This window comes from Peromyscus maniculatus, chromosome 11 (assembly GCF_049852395.1).
Source record: "Peromyscus maniculatus bairdii isolate BWxNUB_F1_BW_parent chromosome 11, HU_Pman_BW_mat_3.1, whole genome shotgun sequence".
NCBI classification, from domain to species: Eukaryota; Metazoa; Chordata; class Mammalia; order Rodentia; family Cricetidae; genus Peromyscus; species Peromyscus maniculatus.
This window is the reverse complement of record NC_134862.1, coordinates 70,167,942-70,194,694: the sequence shown is the minus strand read 5'-3', so window position 1 is coordinate 70,194,694 and position 26,753 is coordinate 70,167,942. Positions and strand designations below refer to the sequence as shown.

At 41.0% G+C, this 26,753-nt stretch overlaps 2 protein-coding genes across 5 annotated transcripts in view; one reads left to right on the top strand and one right to left on the bottom strand.

The window, feature by feature from the left end:
* Positions 1-15,491, bottom strand: Cenpl (centromere protein L). Of its 2 annotated transcripts, XM_042258416.2 has the most exons (6): positions 15,352-15,489; positions 14,248-14,335; positions 13,098-13,271; positions 10,768-11,019; positions 2,760-3,302; positions 1-348 (listed from the first exon to the last, which is right to left on the bottom strand). In XM_042258416.2, the coding sequence occupies exons 2-6, from the start codon at positions 14,263-14,265 to the stop codon at positions 277-279; spliced, it is 1,059 nt and encodes a 352-aa protein (XP_042114350.2). In that variant the 5' UTR covers positions 14,266-14,335; positions 15,352-15,489; the 3' UTR covers positions 1-276. The 2 variants fall into 2 exon arrangements, with proteins under 2 accessions (XP_042114350.2, XP_006979655.2); XM_006979593.4 differs by lacking the exon at positions 14,248-14,335 and having other exon boundaries at positions 15,352-15,491.
* A 389-nt stretch (positions 15,492-15,880) lies between these two features.
* Positions 15,881-26,753, top strand: part of Dars2 (aspartyl-tRNA synthetase 2, mitochondrial) — a 30,088-nt gene continuing 19,215 nt past the window's right edge. Inside the window, exons 1-7 of one of the 3 annotated variants that reach the window (XM_042258412.2) lie at positions 15,881-16,712; positions 17,567-17,666; positions 21,058-21,124; positions 22,855-22,956; positions 23,349-23,444; positions 25,180-25,303; positions 26,219-26,265. In XM_042258412.2, the coding sequence (XP_042114346.2) occupies positions 16,589-16,712; positions 17,567-17,666; positions 21,058-21,124; positions 22,855-22,956; positions 23,349-23,444; positions 25,180-25,303; positions 26,219-26,265 (660 nt within the window). In that variant the 5' untranslated portion in view covers positions 15,881-16,588. Of the gene's footprint in view, positions 16,782-17,566; positions 17,667-21,057; positions 21,125-22,854; positions 22,957-23,348; positions 23,445-25,179; positions 25,304-26,218; positions 26,266-26,753 lie in introns of all 3 variants that reach the window. The other 2 variants (XM_042258413.2, XM_076547812.1) reach the window with 2 other exon arrangements.

The following is a 26,753-nucleotide window of genomic DNA, read 5'->3' as shown; positions in this document are numbered from 1 at the left end:
CCAGATTTTAGTTATGTTTATTTGACTAAGTTAGATACTTTTATATTAACAACTCATCATTTTCTATGGCATTACACATGACATGACCACAGTGATATGATGGGTACACGAGCACATAAACATGGCTCACCCACTACCACCGCTATGTTCTAGATCCACCTGGAAAACTCCAAAGGTGTTTGAGAAAACAGGTGCTACATTTCTTCCACTGCCCCACTTGGAAGAGCAACTCAGAAAATAATTGAAAGGGTTTATAGGTGCAGTCCATACGAGAAGTCACTCAATTTGAAAAATTGCCAGTTCTGTCATATATGCCAACACACCAATAAGATATTTATGAGACAGAATCTGTAAAAGAAAAAAAAGAAAAGATTTTAAAATTAAGATAGTATTATGATGACAAAGCAATTTGATCTTGGGGTTTTTTGTTTATTTTTGTCATGGTTTTTATTTTACTTATTTATTTTTAATTATATAGTTATGTGTGTAGGTATATGCACATGAGTCCAAGTGCCAGAAGAGGCCAGAGGCATCTGATCTTTTGGAGCCAGAGTTACAGATAGTTGTGAACTGCCTGGTGTGGCTACTGGGAACCCACCTCAGATCCTCTGCAAGAGCAATGCAGTTCTCAGCCAGCTGAGCTTGGTTCAAACCAATTTTAAAAGGCCAGAAGAGGGTGCTGGCTCCTCTGGAATGAAGTTACCGGTGGTTGTGAGTATGAGTACTAGGAGATAGACTCTCGGGCTCTCTACCTGAACAGTACATGCTTTCTATCATTAAGCCATCTCTCCATCCTTGCTTCAGTTTTCTGAGACAGAGTCTGAAGTACCCATGCTGGCTTTGAACTCCCTATGTTGCCAAGGATGACCTTGAACCACCGATCCACCTGCCTCTACCTCCCAAGCACTAGTATTACAAGCATGTGCCACTATATTAAGTTGCTTTTGTTTTTAATGCTTAGCTCTTCTCATCAAAATTATTTTTCAGCCTATTATTTCATTTTGACCTTCCAGTTTGAAAATGTGAGTTATATAGTACACATGGAACATAAGACATAAAAGTTCAAATATTTTTGAACCTTTTCTTTTTATAAAAAAGTGATTGATTTTGTGTCTTTATGGATGTATGTGCATGGCACAGCACACAAGTGGAAGTCGGAGGCTAACTTTCAGGAGTCAGTTCTCTCCTTCCAACATGTGGGATCCAGGGATCAAATTCAGATCACCCTACTTGGCAGCAAGTGCCCTTGCCCACTGAGCCATCTTGCCAGCCATGTACATCCTTTTCTTCCTGGTCTATCTTGAATGTGTCACTTAGACTTATGCGGGCTTGATTTCCCTGATTTAAAATAAAACATAGATTAAAAATAGCGTTGTTCTCAAAATTAGAGTTAATATCCACTAGGTACAGAAAGGCAAGTATGGCATGCTCAAATTCATCTGTAAAAGCTAAAAACATTGATCTTGCTGAGTAATGGTGCGCACCTATAATCCCAGTACTTTGGAGAGGAGGCAGGAGGATTGAGAATTCAACATCATCTCCAGCTACATAATGAATTCAAGGCTAGCCTGAGCTACATGAAAGCCTTCCTCAAAACAAATCTCATAGAAGAAACAGTGGTCACCAACAGCTAAGGAGAGATAGACAGGGTTACATAATGGGTAACAAAATACAACCAGATAGGAGGAATTAGTTCCAGTGTTTTTATAGCACAGTTGGGTGACTATAGTCTACAATTGATTAACATTTCAAAGTAACTAGCATCATACAAAGATAGAGATGGAATTGCTAATTACTATAACTCAACTCTTCTTGCACCATTCTATGCCTGTAACTATGTACAAAGAGGACAGAAAGAGTGTATGTAGCTCAGTGGCTGAGGACTTGCCTAACTGTACAAGGCACTTATTGAATTCCTAACACACACACACACACACACACACACACACACACACACACACACACGGAAAAACACACAGAAAAATTTAAAAGTAGAAAGAAAAAGTAAAATTAAACTCTGTTAAGAGTCTTAACAACGACAAAATAATAAGAAACATTTACTATATATAGGGATGTATATAGGGACATGTATTTAAATATGCTTTAAGGGGGCTGGGGAGATGGCTTAGTGACTAAGAGCACTGGTTGCTCTTCAAGAGAATCCAGATTCAATTCTCAGCATCCCCATGACAGCTCACACCAAACTCTGGTTTCAGTGGATCCAAAGGTTTCTTCTTCTGGTCTCAATGGGCACCGGGCATGGCATAAATGTACAGACACACATGCAGGCAAAAACACCCACATACATAAATTTAAAAAAAATATATCTTAGGATCCAACTATTTGTTTCTTTATAGAACATAAAAAAAATGATGTCTCTGTAAATTTCTTTCTAATGGCAATAGAAAAGCCTAGAAGACAAAAATAATATTCTGTCGCTGGCTATAATTTTATTCCACACATAAAAATGCTGTTATTTTAATAGTTATTTCAAAATTTGTCCATTTTGAAAATTTCAGTTGCTTGAGGGTAGTTCATATTACTCAGCTCTACAGTGCACAATACATAGTGCTGTTCCACTTTAAGGCTGGCTCTAGGTGGCTAGAGACATTGGTGGGTCATTTATAAAGCATAAAATAAGTCTCTCTAGTGTCTTCAACTACTATGCATTCAAGTGTGTTTCTCCATGTAAAAATATAATCACCACACATTTGGAAACCATGACAAGAAAAAATTTAATTAGATGCGTTCAAACTAACCTTTAGTTTTCCATCAGTGTGTGCTGAAGCTACAGACGTCGAGACACGAACCAATCTTGTGGCTGATAAGTGAATTTTGAAATGCCTATGGAAGTGTGAATAAAGGCAGTCCATAAATAAGTCAACTTCCTCCTGGGTAACCTCCCCAGGTGTTTTGTGGACACTGTCCCATAAAGCTTTTGCATCCTCTGGATGAATTGCATAAGAAATATCCAAGCTTTGAGGGCTACAAGGCACAGACCAAAACAATTCCGTAGTAGCCACGTAATGGTCCATTTTGCATGCAGTCCACATGGCAGCCATCCAGGAAAGATTAAATGCACTGATTGCTAAAGGACTGAAGCAACAGTCAAAGGTTTTCTGAAACCAGCCTCCAATTAGAGATGTATTGGACTCTGCTCCGTTTGCAAGGAATAAGGGTAGACAGGTGAAGTCTTCGGAAACAGTCTCCAGAAGACTCTCTCCAAATACACAGCAGAACCAACCAGTCCACAACACTTTACCTTCTCTGTGCTCACGTGATGACTGGGAATTGGAGAGAATCTACAAGGGAAAGCAAAAGAAGTCCATTAAATTCAAAAGACCATTTACTCTAAATTTCATCTTCTCAAAATTAGTGAGTATATTAAAAATAAGGCCAAGCATGGTGGCACATGTTCATAATTCCAGGCTGACTCAGGAAGACAAGGAGTTCAAGGCCAGCCTTGGCTACATAGCAAGTTTGAGGTTAGCCTGGCCTATGGGATACTGTCTCAAATAATAGGTTATCTAGATAGATAGATAGATAGATAGATAGATAGATAGATAGATAGATAGATAGATAGATAGATAGATAGATAGATAGATAGATGATAGATAGATAGGTAGATAGATAGACAGATAGATAGATAGGAAGGATAGATGGAAGGAAGGGAGGAAGGAGGGAGGGAGGGAGGAGGAAGGAAGAATTCATGTCTGGGACTATAAACATAGACTCCAGTAGGCAAGGTACTGCTGGTTTATTGCTAAGTGGGCATAAAGTCCCTATTAAATTGTCTTCTAAAAATATTTATGTTGTGCTCATAGATGAATAAATACTGTTGTCATCTTTGGTCCGAGAAGTTTCTGTTTGCTGTGGGCCACAGTTAGCACCGAGGCTTACAACTGGCCAGTGCTGAGAGTAAGGGGAGGTTCAGTAGATCTACATCACTCTGAACACTTAGGGAACAGCATGCATGGAAGAGTAGAGCCAGAGGAGGAGGTGGAAGTGATATGGAATGCTGTCTTCTGCCTTCACCTGGCAATTGCACTCTTGACTTCTCAGCAGCTGTGATTACCTGCCGTTGAGTGGGTTGATAAGCATTCTGACTTGAAAGAGGGAAGAAATTCACAAAGCCCCACCCATCCCTGAGGATATACAGACAGTTAATGATCTTCTTTAGTGGAAAAGCCACTGGCAAGTTGCCTATGTGCCTACTCATGTTCCTGTCAACAGCCCTAATTAAACTCATTGGGTCACCAAAAACCAAGACAGGAAAGTAGAAGGGGAAGCAGTTGGGAAGAAGAGGGAGATCAGCAGGAGTGGCAGGGACACAAGGGACAATGATCAAAATGATCACATACAGCCGGGCGGTGGTGGCGCGCGCCTTTAATCCCAGCACTCGGGAGGCAGAGCCAGGTGGATCTCTGTGAGTTCGAGGCCAGCCTGGACTACCAAGTGAGTCCCAGGAGAGGCGCAAAGCTACACAGAGGAACCCTGTCTCGAAAAACCAAAAAAAAAAAAAAAAAAAAAAAAAAAAAAAAAAAAAAATGATCACATACATGAATGAAACCCATTATTATAAGTAATTTATATATGCTAATAGAAACACATTTTAAAAAAGAGCACAAAACAAAAACCCAAAACCAATCCAGTGCTGGGTTACATGTGTGAGCTACCATGTCCAGCTTTTTTTTTTAATGCATTTATTTATTTATTTATTTATTTATTTATTTATTTATTTATTCCGGAGCTGAAGACTGAACCTTGTGCTTGCTAGGCAAGAGCTTTACCACTGAGCTAAATCCCCAACCCCGCTTCTTTTTTTTAAAATACCATCTCCCTTTTAATATCTGTAATCAAATATGTATTAAAACTGATTCTTAATAAACTCCAACTTTGCTTCATTAAAAAAACAAGCCGGGCGGTGGTGGCGCACGCCTTTAATCCCAGCACTCGGGAGGCAGAGGCAGGTGGATCTCTGTGAGTTCAAGGCCAACCTGGACTACAGAGTGAGTTCCAGGAAAGACGCAAAGCTACACAGAGAAACCCTGTCTCGAAAAAACAAACAAAAAAAACCCCAAAAAAACAAAACAAAACAAAAAAAAAAACAAAATTAGCCAGGTGGTGGTGGCACACGCCTTTAATCCCAGCACTCAGGAGCCAGAGGCAGGCGGATCTCTGTGAGTTCGAGGCCAACCTGGGCTACAGAGTGAGTTCCAGGAAAGGCTCCAAAGCTACACAGAGAAACCCTGTCTTGAAAACACAAAACAAACAAACAAAAAAAAAATTGCCATTAGAGAGGAACATTTCCCACAGCAACTCTTTCCATTAACTTAAAATGTTCTTCCATATGTTACATACAGTTCCCATCCACTGCATTACCTTCTTCACTATGGGCATGTAAGACAAATAAAATCTAATCTCTCTTCTATAGGAAAAGCCCCTCAGACACCTGCTGGTCCATAACACATACACTGTCAAGTTCAAGGTCTCCAGTGTCTTCAATCCATTCTTCCTAGGACATACACTCACAAGTTCTCTTACACTCTTACATTCTGACCTTCTTATACATAGGAGCCATCCAAAAGTGAACATATTTACTTCAGAAAAGTTTAATTACAAGGCCCTAAGAATCAAACTCAGTGGCAAAGTACATAGTGTATACAAGGCTCTAGGTTAGAAAAAAAAAAATCTCTGATTAGATCATCTTTGACCTAGGTTGTACTATTAGTATAATCTAAGATTACAGACCTCAAGTTTTTAGTTGACAGCTTTATATAAAAAATGTCCAGGGCTGAAGAGAAGGCTCAGCAGTGAAGAGCACTTGTTGCTCTTGCAGAGGACTGTGTTCGATTCCCAGCACCCACATGATGGTTTACAACCATCCATAATTCCAGTTCCAGGTGATCTGATGTCCTCTTCTGACCTCCAAGGGCACCAAGCACACATGTGGTCAGACATACATACAGGCAAAACACACATAAAATAAAATTAATAAATCTAATTTAAAAAAATTTTAAAGGCTCAATACATTCATCTTTGCCATTATATGTAAAATGTAAATCTCCTCTCCACCTAGATTAAGGCAGTAAACTTACTTCTACCAAAATTTAAAGTTCTTTCAATTTGGCCCACTGTGCCAATCTGTTCAAGATAGTTTAAAATCTTAATTACTTTCCCATGACTAACCCCTCAAATTTCCCATTGTGAATTACATAGCAAACATTCCTTCAAAACACTCATAATAGTTTTTGTTAAAGTACTGACCAGGGCAACATTTAAATTATTGCCCCATCATAGTTTTTGTTTTTCAAGACAGGGTTTCAATGTAGAACATTTGTTTAATGATGCAAAGATGTGTTGCATTCTTTTATGTTGCATTTGTTTAACTCTGTAAAGCTATGTTACTGTGCCTACCTAAAACACCTGATTGGTCTTGCTGAACGTCCAATAGCTAGGCAAGGGAGATACAGGCAGGGCTGGCAGGCACAGAGAATAAATGAGGAGAGAGAGATGAGGGAGGAGCGAGAAAAGGAGAAAAGGATGCCAGGGGTCAGCCACCCAGCCACACAACCAGCCATAAAGTAAGAAAGAAAGAGAGGTATATAGAATAGAGAAAGGTAAGAGCCCAGAGGCAAAAGGTAGTTGGGATAATTTAAGAAAAGCTGGCTAGAAACAAGCCAAGCTAAGGCTGGGCATTCATAAGTAAGACTAAGTCTCCATGTATTTATTTGAGAGTTGGGTGGTGGGCTCCTAAAAATTAAAAAAAAAAAAAACCAACAAAAAACCTACTATAAGGTTTTTCTGTGTAGCCCTGTTTGTCCTGGAACTCACTCTGTAGACCAGGATGGCCTCGAACTCAGAGATCCACCTACTCCTGCCTTCGGACTCCTAGGATTAAAGGTGTGTGCCACCACCATCTGACCCCATCATATTTCTTAATAAAGGATCACTTAAACAGTTTCTTTTATCATATCTCCTTATTCAAGAGATTATGAAGGATTTAAACATTTCCAAGACCAAATATACTATATATATCATACTTTCATGACTTAAGAGTCCTGTAAGCTTAACAAGAAATGAGATTTTGAAACCTGTTGCTTTCCAAAGTGGCTGCAAAAATTTTTTGCAATGCATGAGGATTCCAAGTTCTCCACACTTCCAACCACATTTATTATTAATGTTTTGTTTTGCTTTGCTTTGTTTTTGGGACGGGCTGTCCTAGAAATCACTATGTAGACCAAGCTGGCCTCAAACTCAGAGACCTACCGCTTGCCTCTGTCTCTCAAATGCTGAGACTAAAGGCATGCGCCACCATGCCCAGCTGTACTATTTTGCTTTTAATTTATGGTCTGTGGTAATGATCATGCTAGTGAAAGGCTTTGATTTGCACTATGGAAAAGATGATCTTTTCATGTAATCACTGGAAGTTTGTGAGGATGACTTTGTGCTGTCCCTTGTAAGCTAAATTCAGCAAAACAAATGGAGATTTGAAAATCCTTAGACTAATGCTCTGCTTAAAATTTTTTTAATTGTGTTTAATTGTATTTTTCTTCTAACTCCTTGAGCTGCACAATGCCTTGGGTAGTCATCCCTGGCTTGTAACATCTTCATTACACTTTAGCTTTTTTTCTTTTTTAATTCTCTTGGTAGTCTTTCAGGTATTTGGGGTCAGAATCATTTGGAACTTGCCTAATAACTGGAAAAATCCTCATGCTATATGGTATTACCATCACTAGAGCTAACAGTGAAGCAGCCATGTTCACCAAATTGGGCATCCCTCTACAGCCCTATCCTGTAGGAAGGACTTTTCTTAAAAAGTCAAATAGTGTCAGGCACGGTGGTGTACATTATAATTCCAGCATCTGAGAAGTGGAGGCAGAAGGATCAAGGCTACCTCAGCATGGCTTAAAACCACTGTGAGTCCAAGGCCACCCGAGGCCACATGAGATCCTATCTCAAAAAATAAACAAAAGAACAGATGAGGGAGGCCAGATATTAAATATTTTTACTTTTGCAGGATATATGGTTTCTGTCACAACTAACTACTTGAAGTCTCCAGTTATAGCCCAAAGGTGGCCATAGACAATACAGAGGCAAATGAAATGGGCTATGTTCCAAGAAAAAAAATTATTCACAAAAACAAGAGATAAGTTGGGCATGGTGGCATACACCTCTAATCCTAGTACTTAGGAGGCTGAGGCAGGATTGTCCTAAATCTGAGAATCAGGCCAGCCAGGGCTATAAAGCAAGACTATCTTTTGGGAAAAAGAGAGAGAAAGCCAGTCTACACATTAGTTTGCTAACCTTTCATTTATACAAATGAATCTAATCTTTTTCTACAGCTTGAGAATTTAATTTCCTTCTTCAAAGATAAAGATTAGTTCATTTGAGCTGGGCACAGTCGCACAAATTTTTAATCCCAGAAATTGGAAGGCAGAGGCAGTCAGATCTCTGTGAGTTCCAGGCCAGCCAGTGCTACACAGAAGACCCTATGTCAAGAAAAAGAGAGAAAAGGTGTATGTGTTGTGTGTGTGTGGACAGGGGAGGGGGGGTGCGAGGGGGGGGCGGCACACACTTTTAATTCCGAGCTCAAGAGGTAGAGGCAGGAGCATCTCTGTGAGTTCAAGGACCTTCTGGTCAACATAGCAAGTTCTAGGTCAGTCATCCAGGGCTACACAATGAGACCCTGTCTCAAAACACCAAAGCTAATCTCTCGACTAATAAAAGACAGGCTTGGGGCTGGAGAGATGGCTCAACAGTTAAGAGCATGGACTACTCTTCCAGAGGTCCTGAGTTCAATTCCCAGCAACCACATGGTGGCTCACAACCATCTGTAATGAGATTTGGCGCCCTCTTCTGTATACATAATAAATAAATAAATCTTTAAAAAAAAAAAAAAAAAGACAGGCTTGTTGCTTTTATGCACAACTAACAGGAAGAGATATTAGCATTGCATTTCTGAGAGTCACATGGTACCACGTACCATATGGAATGATACAATGCACATGATTTTACTAAAATTTTGCTTCTAGGAGCTAAAACTTAAATAAAAAAAAAATCAATGAACTATAGTGTGCTGGTTAGTTTTAGTCACCTTGACACAGCTACAGTCATCTGGGAAGAAGGAACATCAACCGAGGCATTTCTACTCCAGCCTGGCCTCGTAGACAAGTCTCTGGGGCATTTTCCTGATTAATGATGGATATGGGAGGGCCCAGCTCACTGTGGGCAGTGCCACCCTGGGCAGGTGGGCCTGGATTGTGTAAGAAAGCAAATTGAAAAGGCCATGGGGAGAATGCCAGTAAGTGGTGTTCCTTCTGGTCTCGGCTTGAGTTCCTGCCGTAGCTTTCCTCATGAACTGCAAGCCAATTTATAAACTCTTTCCTCCCAAGTTGTTTCAGCCAGTGTTTTATCACAGAAAATAATTAGAAGCAGGGTAGCACAACCTTTAATCCCAGCACTCCAAAGGAAGAGGCAGGCAGATCTCTGTAAGTTTGAAGCCAGCCTGATCTACAGGACAAACAGGACTATACAGAGAAACCCTGTCTCGAAAAACCAAAAAAGAGAAAAAAAAAAAAAAAGGAAAGAAAGAATAGAACTAGAACATTCATCTGTATCTATAAAAATGTAGAATTCCTAATTATGAGTAATTATCTATAACACTGATTAACCAAAACACTAAGTATGGACAGTGAGATCCCAATTTTAAGACTATGCAGATTCAGATAAACAAATAGACGTATACCAAAATGTTAAATTGTGATTTTTTAAAAAATTATTATTGTGTGTATGTGAGTGCATGATTTGAGGGCATGTGTGCCAGAGTGGAGTGTAAGGGCAGAGGACACCTTTGTGGAATCGGGTCGCTCCTTCTACCACCAGCCTTACCCATGTGCCTAGACTTGCTGAGCCATCTTGCCAGCATGAGTTTCTTTGTTTTTGTTTTCTTTTTGAGACAGGATTTCTCTGTGTAGTTTTGGTGCCTGTCCTGGATCTCACTCTGCATACCAGGCTGGCCTTGAACTCACAGAGATCCGCCTGGCTCTGCCTCCCAAGTGCTGGAACTGAAGGCAGTGCACCACCGCCCGGCTGGCCAGCACAAGTTTCTTAAACTTCCTTTATACCTCTGTGTGTTTTCTAAAGTCAACATCATATTCCACTCACAAAAAAATTTCCTACACATGTAGGAAACAAATTAAGTTAACCATATCTAATTATTATAATATAAAATAAGATACAAAACCACAAGCTTTGGGTCAGAAAGATGGCTTAGCAAATTAAGGCACCTGAGTTTGATCCCTAGGATCCTACATATTAGAGAGAACCAATTCCAGTAAGTTCTCCAAATTCCACAAACATACTGTGGTACACAATCACATACATATATACATAGAATTAAATAAACAATAAAATAAACAAATACATAAATACAATCAAAAAACTTTTTTAATTTTATTACTATTATTTTTTAATTTCACGTGCATTGGTGTTTTGCCTGCATATATGTCTGTGTGAGTGTGTTAGATCCTATGGAAGTGGAATTACAAACAGTTGTGAGCTGCCATGTAGGTGCTGGGAATTGAACCTGGGTCCTCTGGAAGAACAGCCAGTGTTCTTAATTGAGCCATCTCTCCAGCCCTGCGCCACCCCCCACCAAAAAAAAAAGATAAGCAATTAGAAAATACTATAATTTCCATTCCAAACCAACAAAACGCCGATTATCCCCGCCTCTCTGAAGCCAACGCTACATACATACTACCATACCTGCACAAGAAATGCTTCAGGGTCCCTCTGTGTTCCTTTCACTCCACGTAGAGTGGAAAAAATCACTTTGATGTTGAAGTCTTCTCCCACTTCCACAGCAAGTCCTTTTTGCTTTTCAGCAGCAATAAATGCACTTAGAAGTCTAGAATATTCTTTGAGATTAGTATAGGAGAATTTATACAGGGGAGTTAAACTATATACAGTCCATTGTTTGTGGAGAAGAAATGCAACCTTCTGAGGATCAATTTCTTCCTAAAACAAAACAAAAAAAAATCAAGATAAAGGTTTTAAAAAGTAAAAACATGGATAAAAATTTAATAATAGCAATTTATATATTTAATAAAAATTTGGTACATGATCCTTGTTCCTAAGATTAACCTCAAATGGAGCTTGCAGGACTTTATAGGTCATTAAATGGTCCTCTGTCTTTGCCTCCCTTCCTGTGTGGAAAACTGTTCCCCTGGATGTTCATACAAGAAAGTTCTCCATTTCATTCAGATCTGTCCTTAGTTATTATCTAAGAGGCCACTCTAAAGTAAATGTATCACTCCAAATCTGTCACTATCTCTAACCCTTCTATTTTTCTTCATAGCACTTACTACGATCTGACATTTGATATATGTGTGCATGTGTGTTTTAGTGTGTGTGTGTGTGTGTGTGTGTGTTTTAATGTGTGTGTGTGTGTGTGTGTGTGTGTGTGTGTGTGTGTGTGTGTGGTCACGGAAGCAGGAAAGGGATTATGAGAGGGAAGGAAGAGTTCATATGGGTAGAGATAATAAGATAAGATAGTACACAGAAAGGAAAACTATTTGGGAGAAACAACAGGATCAGATGGGGAAGAAGATGAATAATAACAAAGTATAATAGATATAGATACAGATATAGATATAGATATAGATATGAGCATGCCACAGGGAATCAGTCATTTTGTATGCTCACTTAAAAAATTAATTAAAAAACAAATGTGAGCCAGGCACAGTGGTATACAACTGTAACTCCAGCTCTTCTGGGGCAGACAGAAAAATCACCCACAAGTTCAGAGCCAGATTGGCCCACTCTACACAGTGAGTTCTAAGCTAACAGGCTTGTAAAGCAACATTCTGTCTCAAAGAAACAAAAACAAAAGTAAACAAACAGAAAACATACAAACAAACAAAAACCCCACAAGGGTCTAAAAGTACTGACAGTCTAAAAGCTGCTAACTTCCTCCTGAGGAACTTCTAAAGCCCACATTTTCTGACATTGTCTCACAGCTCCAGCTGTCTTTAGAACAAAAGGGTATGTGTGTGGGGGGGGGTGATTTGAGAACAATGCTTGTCATTGTTACAGCATTCATTGAAACAGCTACATACTTTTTCTTATGAAATGAATGGGAAAATTATAAAAATACGAAGCACTAAACTAGACATTTCCATCTTTATATAAAATACGTTGGAGGGGTTGGAGAAATGGCAGAGGACCTGGGTGTTCTCAGCATCCACTTGATGGTTCACAATCATAAGTCACTCCAGTTCTAGGGAGTCCAATGCCCTCTTCTGACTTCCTCAGGCACACATGTGGTACATATACATACATGCAGGCAAATACTACACACTAGGAAGTCATGTAGGTGCACGTATGTAATATCAGCTGGCAGGAGAAGGGAGGGAGGGAGGGAGGGAGGGAGGGAGGGAGGGAGGGAGGGAGGAAGGGAGGGAGGAAGGGAGGGAGGAAGGGAGGAAGGAGAGATAAAGTCTCTCAGGCTGAGGATGTAGTTCAGCCGCAGAACTAAGCTGAACACATGCAAGGCTCTGCACTAAACCCCCAGTAGCCCCACCCCCCCAGGCCCGAAAAGCTGTCTGTCTAAGAACTATTATTTTCAGTACCAGCACTAGCAATTCTTCTTCAAGAAACGTCACCAAAAACAAAACTTGACTCCTATCCCAAAAAGCACTAGACATACACCATGAGCAAGAGGAGAAAGCTACATTGAAGGTACCAAAGAACCAAAGGTACAACAGAACTTATGGAAAATGCTAGACAAGAATACAAATTTCAATCATTGAGAAACATCATACAAATACAAAGATGAGGAACATTCCAGTCAAACGGGAAAGTATGAGTCTATAGTCTTCAAAAATGCCAATGTCACAGAAGAAAAACAGTGAGGAAGTGAAATGGAGTAATGGAGATTAAGAGGAACAAAAGACAGTTTGGTTAAAGTGTGAAATTGTTTTCTTAACTACTCCTCATTTATCTATTAGCTGAGAGGTTAAATTGTTATGTAAATTGATGCATTCTTACTCATGTATTTTCAATCACTGACTATCCCAAAGGCAAACACGTCATACCTGCAACTGTGAACACTGGGGAACTTTCCTTCGAGGTGGACTGGGAAAAAACGAACTCTGCCTCCTGACTGATTCCAGTCGTTTCTGCAAAGGGGTGGCACCTACAAAGCAATCTTTCAGATTTGAGGGACCTCGTCTAGGAGTTGGTCCTCGTGAGTCATAAGGATCCATGGTCTGCAATAAGAAAAAAAAAAAAAAAAAAAAAAGCAACTCTAGAATTCTAAGCACTAAAGTTAACTCATGCACACTGCTCTACAGGTACTTCTTACTCTCTCTCGTTCCCACTCCCTCCCTTTGCCACAACATCCTATTTCCTGTCTTAGTCACTGTTCTAGTGCTGTGAAGAGAAATGCCAAAACAAGAACTTTATAGTATGAGCTCTAGAATAAGTCAATGTTTTTGATGTTGCCAACAAACAATACATGTTGCCAAGCAGACTTGCAAGATCATCATGAATGATGGGCAAAACAGGGGCTTCGTGATGACCCTAAAGAGCTGCCTCTAATCTGGCTTGCCAATTTCAAAAAGTTAGGGAAGACAGGAAGTGAGTTTGTGTGAGCACACAGAAGACAGAACATTCATGACAGGTGGCATGGTGGGTGGATGGCTCTCTCCCAGGGTCCTTGGAGGTTGGAAGACTCTCAGGAGAGCCAAGGCCAGTCCTAAGAGGAAAGGCAGCTACCTCACAGTTGCCCCCCTTTCCTGAAGGAGGCTGCAAAGCAGCAGGAACCGAATGTCCAGGCACGACTGGCCCCAGATGACCAACGAAAAAGAAAACCATGTTCCCAAGCACGGGCACGGCTCAACCCTGCGGGCTTTGCCACTTAACACCCTCAGAAGCCAGAAAGAGGTGAACTTTCTAGTCAAAAAACTGGAGGGTATCTCTACAGACACAACCCCACACCAACAGCCTGTAGCCAAAACTTGACCTGCTGATGAACTGCCTCAACTGATGCCTTCCAAACCTGCCTGTGTAAGGGATTTCCTTTCCTACCAACCCTCCCTCAGCCAGAGAAGCGACAAAACTGAGCCAGACAGGATTTGGAGTCAAGACAGTGCAATTGTCAATGGATTTGTTGATCGACAATTGGGACTAGAGTGGTTCCTGTGATGACGATGGTCTAGAAAGCATGATGACCCGCACACATACCTCCGGGGGCATGGCCATTTCCTCCTCCACATGAGTGGTGTACCACAGAGGAGGGTGGTGGCAACATTCTCCAGGGAGGGTAAATCACCTGGAAGAGCCAGTTGTCTATATTAGGGGAATAGTAATCTGGTGCCATCAATTCCTCCTCCATCGGTTTTGGGACCTTAGCTTTGTCTGGATTCTCCAAAACTCCAGGGTTGGTCAGACAGCTCAGCCAGTAAAGGAACAAGCTAGATAACCTAAGTTCAATTCCTGAAGCTCATACAGCAGGAGAGAACTGACTTCTGCAAGATGTCCTCTGACCACCATACCCATGTACATGTGGACACACATGGACTATGTTTAAAAAATAAAATAAAAAACACCATAGATATGGATGCAATATTTAAATAGGCTTTTTTTTTTTTCATTTTCCCATAGGCATAAAGTATTTCCATGATGTGAGCCTTGGCCACATTCCTGGAGAGCCTCTCTCAGTGTGCACCTTACTGGGTTTAGATTACAGAATTTTTCTTTGAAGTATGTTATTTGGTACAATAATTGCTAAGCATTCATTATTTTCCAGGTTTGTTTGTAATCACTTAACAAATATCATGCCTTTAACAAATATTCTCCTTTTAGTTTTTTTTTTTTTTTTGGGGGGGGGGAGGGGGTTGTTTATAAAGAGTGACTGTGTAGCTCAGGTTGGCCTAGAATTCACAGCAATTCTCTTGCTTCAGCCTCCCTTGTGCTGGGACACACCTAGTACTCCTCAAGTGACCCGTTATGTACGCCACTATGTTGCCAGTTGACAGAAGGGCAAGGGTCCGAAATAATTCCCAAGGTTTACCCTTTCAGCAGCTTTTTGTATCCACAGAGCAACAATGCTTGCCGAATCCTCTTGTACTCAGTTCATAAACACACAACTAGAACTCAGTTACTTCTCATGAAAAAAGGGCAATATTGCGACAACAGTCAACCGGCTGCCCCAATACCAACGCTCATCTGAACGTTAACTCCAGTGTGTGTCCATCTAAACACACAAAAGCATTGGACAGACAGGGACCTCACAACACAGCTCAAGGCAGTACATGGTCAGTCCAGGACCCACCCAAAACATCTTACCAAAAATATGTCGTAATGATGCTGTCATCCATTCCGGATGCACGAATCATTCTTCAAGTCTGGCTCCAAGACTACGTCGAGAAGATATTTTTGTTTTTTTCGGTTTTTTGTTTTGTTTTTTAGGAAAAAAAGAAAGCGGCCAAAGGCCAAAATGACTGTTAAGAGAGAACCGAAGCAATCCCTGGTGAGTTCAGAAAAGACATCAAGGCCAGCGAGGGAACCCTGGCCCCCTCAGACGCGGGCAACACTGCGACTTCACCGTGGAGAGACAGTTCCGCTTCCCTAGCGGCCCGGCTCTGCGACCCTCACTCCTCCGGAGCTAGCGTCTGCCCACGAAAGACAAGGTGTCCCCGAAGCCCCTTCTCGGAAGCTCTGCTGTGATCAAAAGCAGAGCTAAAAGCTCCCTTCGCAAAGGCGCAACTCCGCGCACTCCACGCCCTCCGGTTTAAAATCATTTCCCGACTCGCTCTGCGGCCGACGCAGACAGCCTCTTCTGTGGCCCGCCGATTTCACGTAAATGAGCAACCGACGTCGCCATCTTAACTGAGGGCAGAGCTTTTGTCAGTCCCGTCAAATTCCCGATTGCGCCGCGTCGCTCTTCAGTTTTACAACCGATGCGAAGCTTTCTCTCAAATTTCCGCCCACAATAAACATGGCGGAGGCGCCCTCGCTCTGATTGGCCGACTACCTTACGTCAGTTTGGCGCTCGCAGGGCGTGAGAGGGACGGGCTTCGGAATGTGATCTGTGTCGGGATTCGAACCACCGAGCATATAGGACTTGTTCGCTTTCAAAAATTCAGTGTGGGCCGCCACGTTCAGGAGATTTGAAACACCAGGTTGAACCTCCTTCTGCGTATGCCCTGGTCACCTTGGAGGAAACGTGGGACTAAAGGAAGGTGACCGGCCTCCCCACGTCTGGACTGGGCTGGGTCGCGCTCGCCCTGCGGTTTGGGATCTTTTGGTGTCTTCGGGCCGCAGCCTTGTCTAACTAAAGCGGGGACTGATGCACTGAAGGAAGCAAAGGTTTTGCCCCGTCCGCTCACCCAAGGGCCCTAGAGACGGACTTTGCGGATTAATCTGCCTTGTACTTGAACGTTCTGCGGGGGCGGGTCTGGATGCATTTGAGTGGGAACTGGAATTGTAAGGGTTCCCAGGTATTCCGGAAACCGAGTTTTGCGCACCACCACACCCGCAGCGTGGGATTCGTGATTGTCTCTGGCGATCCTGGGACTTCAGCATGTATCTTGGTTCTTGGTTAAGTCGTCTGTGCAGGGGTTTATCCAGACCCATCGGAAAGACCACCCAGCCAATCTGGGGTTCTCTCTCCAGAAGTCTGGCGTTGAGTTCACAAAGAATTCCAGGTGAAAGCAGCGACGAGCTCCCGCCTGTTTCTGATAACTTGTTTCCCCAGTCTTAACTGCATTTTTATAGTAGGTCATTCATTCTCTTCGTTACTTATAATCAAGATTTTTTTTTCCGTAGTTAAAAAAAAATAATAATAGCCGCCCATAGGACAGTCTGTTTAGTTGATACTATTAATATAAAAACTAAAAAATAATAATTAAAATCTTTTTCACACTTTTAATAATTTATTATTGTACAAATGATCGTTATAAACTAGATTTGTACTAAAGCTGAATAGTAACTGCACTGCCAAACAGATAATTTCTAAGATCGTATTTCACTTGGCAAAGAAACATGCAATATTTAAAATTGTACAACTGCAATTTTAGGTCCATGCAAGTGCTAGGTCGTGTAAAAAGTTTAGATTTCTAAACAGAATGCAGAATTTTACTTTGGGATAGTAATTCACTTGGACTTTGACACATTTGCATGTAAACGCAAGAGAGAAACTGTATGATCTAGCCTATTTATAAACCTCATCAGGCTTATCAAGATGGTTCAGTGGGTTGAGGCGCTTACTGCCAAGCCTGAGAACCAGAGTTCATTCCCGGACCCATATTGTAGTTGGAAGAAGAGAACAGAATCCAACAACTTGTCTTCTGACCTCCACAGGTGCACCATGACACGTAGGCTCCCACATGTATGATGCACACACACACACACAAACGTAATTTAAAAATTTTATTAACTTCACTCATTGACCTGAAACACCTAATATACCATGAATGGAGACTATTTTAAACAAACTACAAATGTTTTTACTGTTGCCATTTATACTGTTTTTTTAATTTTTTTTTTTCTTTTTTGAAAGAATTTAGTAGCTTTGTTGCTCGGACCAACACATGTGGAGAATTGCGTTCTTCCCACTTAGGCCAAGAAGTCACTCTGTGTGGATGGATTCAGTACCGAAGGTAAACTGAGGCAAATGGTTTAGGAATACATAAAGGTTGTATTCCCAAGCAATTCCAACCTATACTAATTTTTACCCAGTCAGAGAATTATGTTCTGCCATTTTTGTAGTTCTCTCAGCAGTCACTGCATTTTCCGTTCTGTTTTGTTTTGAAAAATTCAGGCTGGGCGGTGGTGGCGCACGCCTTTAATCCCAGCACTTGGGAGGCAGAGCCAGGCGGATCTCTGTGAGTTCGAGGCCAGCCTGGGCTACCAAGTGAGTTCCAGGAAAGGCGCAAAGCTACAGAGAGAAACCCTGTCTCGAAAAACCAAAAAAAAAGAAAAAGAAATATTCTCATTTTGTCCCTCTCAGTAAGGGGTAGTGACCAAACCTGGTCCACCTGTGGACTGAAATGATCTTGAGCTACTGTTGAAAAGTTTTTATAACCAGCAACTGGGAATAGACCAGAAGTCTGTAAGCCAGCTGAGAAACAGCCGTAGTGGCAGAGAAAGCTGGCTTTATTCGGAATTGAAGTAGAGAAAAAGCTTAAAAACATGAGCAGTGATTCCTGAGGCTCAAAACCCATTTGTTGTTTTTGTTGTTCATCTCTGTGTTCCAAAACACATTAATTCATATTGAAGAAGTCCAAACTGTGGATAGATATTTGCCACTTAAAAAAATTTACCTTGGCTCAGCATGCTCAATACAAGCATTGTCTTGGCAAGAATCTTGTCCTTAACTTGCTTATTTATAACTGTGTCAACACTGTGCTGAGTGACAGGTAGACTCTTAAGTTTTTCCATAGTAACATTCTTGGCACATTTCTTTTTAAACTGTTCATTCCCTTGATGTCTGCAATATCACCCTTGTAGAGTCACATGTATGTGGACAAAGGAATACCCCTGTGCTTTCCAAAAGGCCTAAAGAACATACATGTCTTTCCCTTTGTGTGTGCTTTTTTTTTTTTTTTTTTTTTTTTTTTTTTTTTTTTTTTTTTTTTTTTTTTGGTTTTTCGAGACAGGGTTTCTCTGTGTAGCTTTGCGCCTTTTCCTGGAACTCACTTGGTAGCCCAGGCTGGCCTCGAACTCACAGAGATCCGCCTGCCTCTGCCTCCCGAGTGCTGGGATTAAAGGCGTGCGCCACCACCGCCCGGCCTTGTGTGTGCTTTTTAATGAATTACTGGAAGATGGCTGTTCCATTGCTACCCCTTTTGAGATTTTATTTATTTATTTTTATGTGTGGGTATTTTGCATGTATGTATGTCTGGATACCATGCACATGCCTGGTGTCCACAGAGGCCAGAAAAGGTTGTTTAATTCCATGAAACTAGAGTTACAGACAGTTGTGAACTGCCATCTGAGTTCTGGAAACCAAACCTGGGTCCTCTGGAAGAGCAAGAAGCACTTTTAACCTCTGAGCCATCTCTCAAGCCTGTTTCCCCTTATTAACTACTTAAAACAAAGGAAAAATTTAAGTTTTGTTTTCTGAAATAATAAAAACTTACTCTTAGAATTTATTCCATTTTCATGATTACAGACATTATAGAAAAGAATAGACAAACAAAAATAAAGTAAGTGATATGCTGGTTAATGTAGCTTAGCTGGTTAATGTAACTTACTAACTAGGGTTGAAATCAGGCAACGTAAACTCCTTGTACTTTAGACTTCCTCCACAGGTACTCCACGTCCTTCTGAACAACAGTGTGAGCTCTAGAATGGTGTTCAGTGTTCTTGAAGCTTTCACATCTTAATCAAGCACCTCTCTAAAGGGGAAGGCAGCTGGTAAAAGCTGCCTTCCCCTTTACTATTCCAGGCTACCAGCAATCTTGTTTTTTGTTGTGGTGGTTTTATTTTGAGACAGGGTCTTACTGTATACAGCTCGCTGGCCCAGAACTCACTATGTAGACCAGGCTGGGCTGGAATCCACAGAAATCCACTTGCCTCTGCCTCCTGAGTGCTGGGTTTAAAAACATACGGCACCATATCCGGTTACTATCAATTTAACTGTTATTATATAGAAATAAAACCATACTCCCAAGTTAACTAAAACTGATTGTGCCCAAGTTCTTTCTTGGAACATTAGCTCTCAGAGAAAAGACTTCATAGCCAACTGCTTTCAAGAACAGTGACCACAGTACAGTATACCTGATGCCCTTTGCAGCAAAAATGAAGAAGTCAGGCTGCCCCAACCATCATATGAGTATATCATCGTTTGCACACATGGTATAGTTAAACTGATTCCAGACCATGTATTACAACCATAACCCCAAGACCTATTTGATTTTAGCACACTGAGTTCCTGTAAAATGCTAGCACATTTGAGAAAGATAGTTCCTCGTCTTCTTCAAGTAAGAAGAAAGGCATCAGGAAGAAATAAAACTCTTCCAGAACCCATCAAGTCTCATGACTATCTTCATAGCTGTAGTTGATGAAACCCATAGTCCTCAATTTCCTTATATGAGAAATCCATTTTCAGTGTGGCAGGCAAGCTCAAGAAATGTTTTCAGGGGCTGGAGAGATGGCTCAGGAGTTAAGGATGAAGTCTGCTCTTGCAGAGGCCCCATAGTTTGTTTGCCAGCATTTACGTCGGGCTCACAACTGCCTGTAAGTCCAGCTGCAGGGGGATTGATGCCACTGGCCTGCCAGGTCCCTGCATTCACATGCACAGACACATAATTGAAATGAAAATGAATCTTTAAAAAGAAATAGTTTGCAGGCTTTTCTTTGTGTGATTCCCAACTTCTAGTTCGGTAGAAACCCCCTTTTCTGCTTTCTCAGCATACTCCTGATAGTCCTTTAAGAGCCTGGTACACAGGTCTGAGAGTCTCTGTCACAAATTTTGCTGCAAACGAGTGATTGCATGCTTCTCTGGCGCTTCAAAAGGGGCTGGCACATTCAAAAACTTTTAAGTCTAGGCAGGCAGGCAGTGGTGGTGCACACCTTTAATCCCAGCATTGGGGAGGCTGAGGCAGACTGATCTCTGAGTTTAAGGCATCAATTCCAGGCCACCCACAGCTAAACAGTGAGACCTTGTCTCAAAAAAAGAAAGAAAATTTTAAATCTTCTTTGTCATTAATAAGCCATATATATATCAAATTAGTAGCTATATGAATAATTAGTAACAATTCAAATTGAAAAAAAATTTGGCCAGGTATGGCAGTACATGCCTATAATCTCAGCTAGTTAGGAAGCTGAGGCAGGAAAATGTCAAGTTCATGGACAGCGTGGGCAACAAGGCCTGACTCTTCCTAAAAAAGAAAAAAAAGTCATAAGATAGTTGCATGAATATAGCTTATAAAAGTGCACAATTATAAAAATGGAGAAATTACATGTAATTTTTATTACTGGTTTTGTCTTTAAATTTTGAGCTGAGGTACTTTATCCTAAAATATTCTTTCTTTTTCCATTATTCAGGCAAAACACCTTCTTAGTACTAAGAGATTGCCACGGTCTTGTTCAAATTATCATTCCCCAGGATGAGGTAATAAAAGGTTTCCTACTATTATCTAAAAGCTTCTTTGATAGGATGTAGTGTGAGCTAAGTAGTTTGATCAGCATGTTTGAAGTATTAATTTCAGGAGTTAATTGTTAATAAAAACTGAAAACTATATACAACATTAAGATATGATAAACTGTGGGGATAAAGAGATGACTAATCTGCTAAGAGCACTTGCTGCTTTTGTTAAGGACCAGGGTTCAAGTCCCAACACACAGCCATCTCTTAACTCCAGTTCCATGGAATCCAATGTTCTCACTGGCTTCCAAGGGCACCAAGCAGGTATGTGTTAAACTCACATACATTCAGGCAAACAGCTAATACCATAGACAAAGGGCCAATTTCTCTAATATGTAAAACACTGCACAAAAAGGGGAGATAGGGGACCCAAGAGGCAAGATGGCCCAGAGGGTATAAAGGTGCCTGCAACCAAGCCTGACAGTGTGAGTTCAAAACCCACATGGTAGAAGGAGAAAACCAGCTGCCACAAGTTGTCTTCTGACTTCACATGTGCTGTGCTACACTCATGTGAGTGCCTGTGCATGCACACACATACAGAATCAATGTAATAAATAAATTAGCTACCAGAAAATAAAGGATCCAGAATGTGAAGATGAAATTTATAGAAAAGAAAACATAACCTAAAAATAATTTCCAAAGAAAATGTAAGTCAGACATGATAGCATACACTTAAAATCTCATCAGTGGGAAGCAGATGCAAGAGCTCAGGACCCAAGGCCAACTTCAGTATTATAGAGATGAGTATAGAGTATATACATGAGACCCTATATAAAATATACACACATATACATGAAAGTATACCAAAGGCTGAGGTGTGATTTTGGACTGGAGTGGCCCATTGGGTAAAGATTTTGTTTGTTTGTTCTTTTCGAGACAAGGTTTCTCTGTGTAGTTTTGGTACCTGTCCTGGATCTCTCTCTGTAGACCAGGCTGGCCTCAAACTCACAGAGATCTGCCTGGCTCTGCCTCCCAAGTGCTGGGATTAAAGGTGTGCGCTGCCACCACCCGGCAGGTAAAGATTCTTGCCACCAAGCTGACATCTGAGGTTGATCCTTGGAACTCTCGTGGTGGAAGGAGAACCAACTCCCACAAGTTGTCCTCTGACCTCTCCATACAGGCTATGGCATGTGCACACGTGTACACAGACACACAAACACACACTCACTAAATAAAGCCAGCTTGGGCAACTTAGACTACATCTGATAAAAGGTAGCTGACAAGCTGGGCATAGTGGTACATGTCTTTAACCCCAGCACTTGGGAGGCAGAAGCAGGTGGGTATACTGTGAGTATAAGGCCAGACTGACTCGTCTGCATCATGAGTTCCAAGACAGCCAGAGTGCCATAGTGAAACCCTGTCTCAAAAAAAAAAAGTAGCTGGAGGGTATGGTAGTGCATACCTACAACCCTAGCACTTGGGAAGCTGAGGCAGGAAGGCTGAGAGTTCAAGGCTAATGTGGACCATATAGTGAGGCCCTGTCAGAGGAAAGGAAGAGAGAGGATTCTTGTTGGTCTGTGTTATATGGAGCCAGAGTGGCAGTGGGATTTACCAAATCTTGTAATAGCATCATTGAGACAGCTCCCATATTACAACAAGTAAGCTGTGAGTATCATTTTTCTAAACTAGAGGTTTACTGAAGAGTTCTGTAAGTTCATTTATTCTTAGAACTGACTCCCCTCCCCCATATTTTACAGTCGGCTGCATCTGTGAAGAAGCTTTTATGTGAAGCCCCTGTGGAATCTGTGCTGAAAGTATCGGGGACGGTTATCTCCCGGCCTCCAGGACAAGAGAATCCAGTTAGTAGTTTAGGAAATAGAAAGTTTGTCTTTGTGCATTCTCAGTGTCTGTGTATACATAGCGCCCCTTGTGGACACTTAGAATAAAGTTCCTAAGTTCCACACGTGAACTGACAGGTGTCAGCACACCCATGTAAGTGTGCACAAAGAGACATGTCGACCATGACAAATGCATAATGATTTTTGTATAATGATTAATATAATGATACATATTTGCTGATCTTAGGAGCCACAGATATAAATAAGAATGTAAAAATTATAATCTACACTGTAGCTTGACACACACACACATATATATAAATGAATGTGTTTTACAAGTGTGTATTATGTGTATTGCATAGATGTCCTGAAAAATGATTTTCTAAAGTAGATCTTTTTTTTTTTTTCCTAAGAAAATGCCAACAGGTGAGATTGAAATCAAAGTTAAAACAGCTGAGCTCCTGAATGCCTGCAAGAAGCTACCCTTTGAAATTAAAGACTTTGTGAAGGTGAGGGCCTCTCATTAATAAAATTAAGTATGTAGAAAGTGATAAAAAAAAATCAGAATTTGTAAAGGAGAAGTTCGCCTTATATAAAATGAGTATTTTATTACCAATTATCCTAGTGAACTACAAACTGACAGCTTGTTATGTTATTGGAGTTCATACAGGTTGAAATGTATTCTGTCTTTAAGACTTGAAGTATTCTATTGTTCAAGCTTTTCCATTGCTATTGTTTAAAGTGTTGAAAGAAAATTTGTATCTGGCTTGGAAATGGCAAAGTTGCATAGGGGAATCCTTTTCCTATTAAGTTAAAACTTATAATAGTAATAAAATGTATACTTAGAACAATTCTTGACTTACCATAGAATTAAGGATTTAGGATGATCTTAGCTAAAATTTTCAAAGCTTGATAGAGGTAGCCAGCACTGAGTAAGTATACCCAGATTTAAAAATATAAAAGGAAAAAAATGTATACCCAGATGATTTTAAACTTGGTCATAATTATAGGCTTGTATATACTTTTGTGGTTGTTCATTTGGTTGGTTGGTTTCGGTTTTTTTGAGGCAGGATCTTGCTATGTAGCCTTCACTGTCCTGGAACTCACTCTGTAAACCAGGTTGGCCTCAAACTCACAGAGATCCACCTGCCTCTGCTTCCCGAGGGATGGGATTAAAGGCATGCCCCCACTACATCCAGTTTATATATCTAATTTTTAAGCCAGTCTATTAAGGTGTTTGTGTGTATGCATGTGCACATATATGTGTGTGTGTCGAAGCCAGAGGAAAACCTTGAGTGTGATTTCTCAGGCACTGTCCATCTTTAGACAGGGTCTCTCACTGACCTAGAACTCACCAAGTAGAATAGGCTGGGTGGCCCGCAAGCCCCAGAGATCTGCCTGTCTGCACCTGCCTTGTGCTGTAATCACAAGTGTGCACTACCACACCCAGCTCCTTGGGTCCTGAGTACTGAACTTAGGTGCTTGTGCTCACAGGACAAGCTGTTTATCAACACTGATGGTTGGTTTGAAGTCAGCTTGGCACCACCTAGAATCACATAAGAAAAGAGTCTCTGAGCAGTTGTCTAGATTAGGTTGGCCTGTGAGCATGCCTTCAGGGAATCTCCTTAATTGGATCAATTGGTGTGGGCAAATGAGCCCTGTAATGTGGGTGGCATCATTCCATGGCCCGGGTCCTGGCTGAATGAAAAGGAGCAAGCTGAGCACTGGCATGTATGCATCGAGTCCTTGCTCTCTGCTCTTGGCTATGGTGTCATGTGACCAGCTGCGTTAGTCCCTGCTGCCTGGACTTTCCTGCAGTGATGGGGTGTCATGTGACCAGCTGCGTTAGTCCCTGCTGCCTGGACTTCCCTGTGGTGATGGGGTGTAACTAGAACTGCGAGCCAGAGTAAACCTTTCTCCCTTAAGTTGCTTTTGTGAAACTAAACATCAACTAAACACCACTAGGCTGATTTCCCTGGAAAGATGGCTCAGTGGTTAAGAAGATGTACTGTTCTTACAAAGGATACGAGTTTGGTTCCCAGCAAATATATCAGGCGGCTCCCAATGTCCTGTAACTCCAGCTCCTGGGAATGCTTCTGACCTCAAGGGTACCTGCACTCATGTGTACAGACACACACACCTACACATACCCCCACCAATAAATAAATATAAGTTTAAAAAATTAAAGCTAGCTACCTTTTTAATGTTCAAAATGTTTAACATAAAAATCTTTCATTTGTGTAGAAAACGGAGGCTCTTCGTTTGCAGTATCGGTACTTAGATCTGCGAAGCTTCCAAATGCAGTACAACCTGCGGCTGAGGTCCCAGATGGTCATGAAAATGCGGGAATATCTCTGTAATCTACACGGTAAGGGAAAGCCTGACGTTCATTCTGTTTTATTGAATACTCTCTTCATTGTGGGGTCACCTGTTCCCAAAAGTCTAATTTGATCAATGTGTAGACTGGTTGCTTACTGGGTCACAAACATATCCTTTAAAGGTAATAATGTCTACTAAAGTAATTAGTATTTTCTGTCACTACTGAGGACAGTCTTTGGTTTTTTCTATGTAGTAAGTTTCTCTCCTACACCCCCCACCTCTAACAGTTTAAGTTCTTCTAATTGCTTTTGTTTGAGACAAGGTCTCACTATTGCAGTCCAGCATATAAGACCTTACAATGTGGGCTGGAGAGATGGCTCAGTTGTTAAAGGCTAGGCTCACAACCAAAATAAGACCTTACAATGTAACCCAGGCTGGCCTTAAACTTGAAACAATCGTCCTGCCTTAGCCTCACAGATTCTAGAATTACGGCTATGAGCAACTATATCCAGCTTTTATTATTTGTTTGTTTGCTTGTTTAAGTTCAGCCTGATCTTGAACCCATAAGCACCTGAACCTCTTGAATTCTGGAGTTACAGGGTAGACCCCGATGCCCATGCTCATACACCATTTGTTGGGAAGTCTGAAATTTCCCCAGTTAAACTAGAGCACTCCTGCGTGCTTTTTATTGTTTCATCATTGCTATACCAGCTGAATGTTTCAAACACCAGAGCCTTTCAGTAGACACGAATCAATCAGACATTTAGGATCATTTCCTATCATAACATCAGCTTTATGAACAGAATTACAAATCTTGGCTTTCTGGATTTGTAGAAACCAGTTTAGGTATGTATGTCTTACTTCAGACATTTTCCTAATTAGAGGGGGCCTCTGATTTGTACTTCACTTTTGACATCATACTTGGCAAATTCCTATATATTAACTGCTTTTTCTCTACTTTTAGGGTTTGTGGATATAGAAACCCCAACATTGTTTAAGAGGACCCCAGGGGTATGTATATTACTTATCGCCTTACTATTAATATCTCTTCATTATAAAAGTGCTTTGCTTTTATGATCACTTGGCCCATTTTTATTTACTTTTATTACTACCTCAGGGTCTTCACATTAACTAGACTATTTTAAGAATCAAGAAAACTGTGTGTCGGCATTTCGGATCAGAATGCCTTTATTCAGCATGAGTTTTCAATCCCTTGAATTGTATAGATGCAAATCATTAATGAATGTTTCATTAAAACCTTGTTTATTAAGAATTGTGTGAACTGGGATGGAGGGATGGCTCAGTGGTTAAACACACAAAGTAAAACTCCAGCTTCAGGGAATCAGACACCCTTTTCTGACTTGTAAACACTGCATTCATGCACACATACCCACATACAGACAGATACATATACATATAATTAAAATAAAATCCTGGGCTGGAGACATGACTTAGCTATTAAAGGCTAAGACAACCAAAAAGATGAAAGTAAAATCTTA

Bases quoted from the DNA above. Each gene is read 5' to 3' on its own strand.
- Cenpl (XM_042258416.2), bottom strand. The intron at 11,020-13,097 runs GTATGACGTGTT...GTTTTGTTTTAG, and splicing joins CCCAGTGTTCACAGTTGCAG to GAAGAAATTGATCCTCAGAA. The intron at 3,303-10,767 runs GTATGGTAGTAT...TTTCCCTTGTAG, and splicing joins CTGAAGCATTTCTTGTGCAG to ATTCTCTCCAATTCCCAGTC.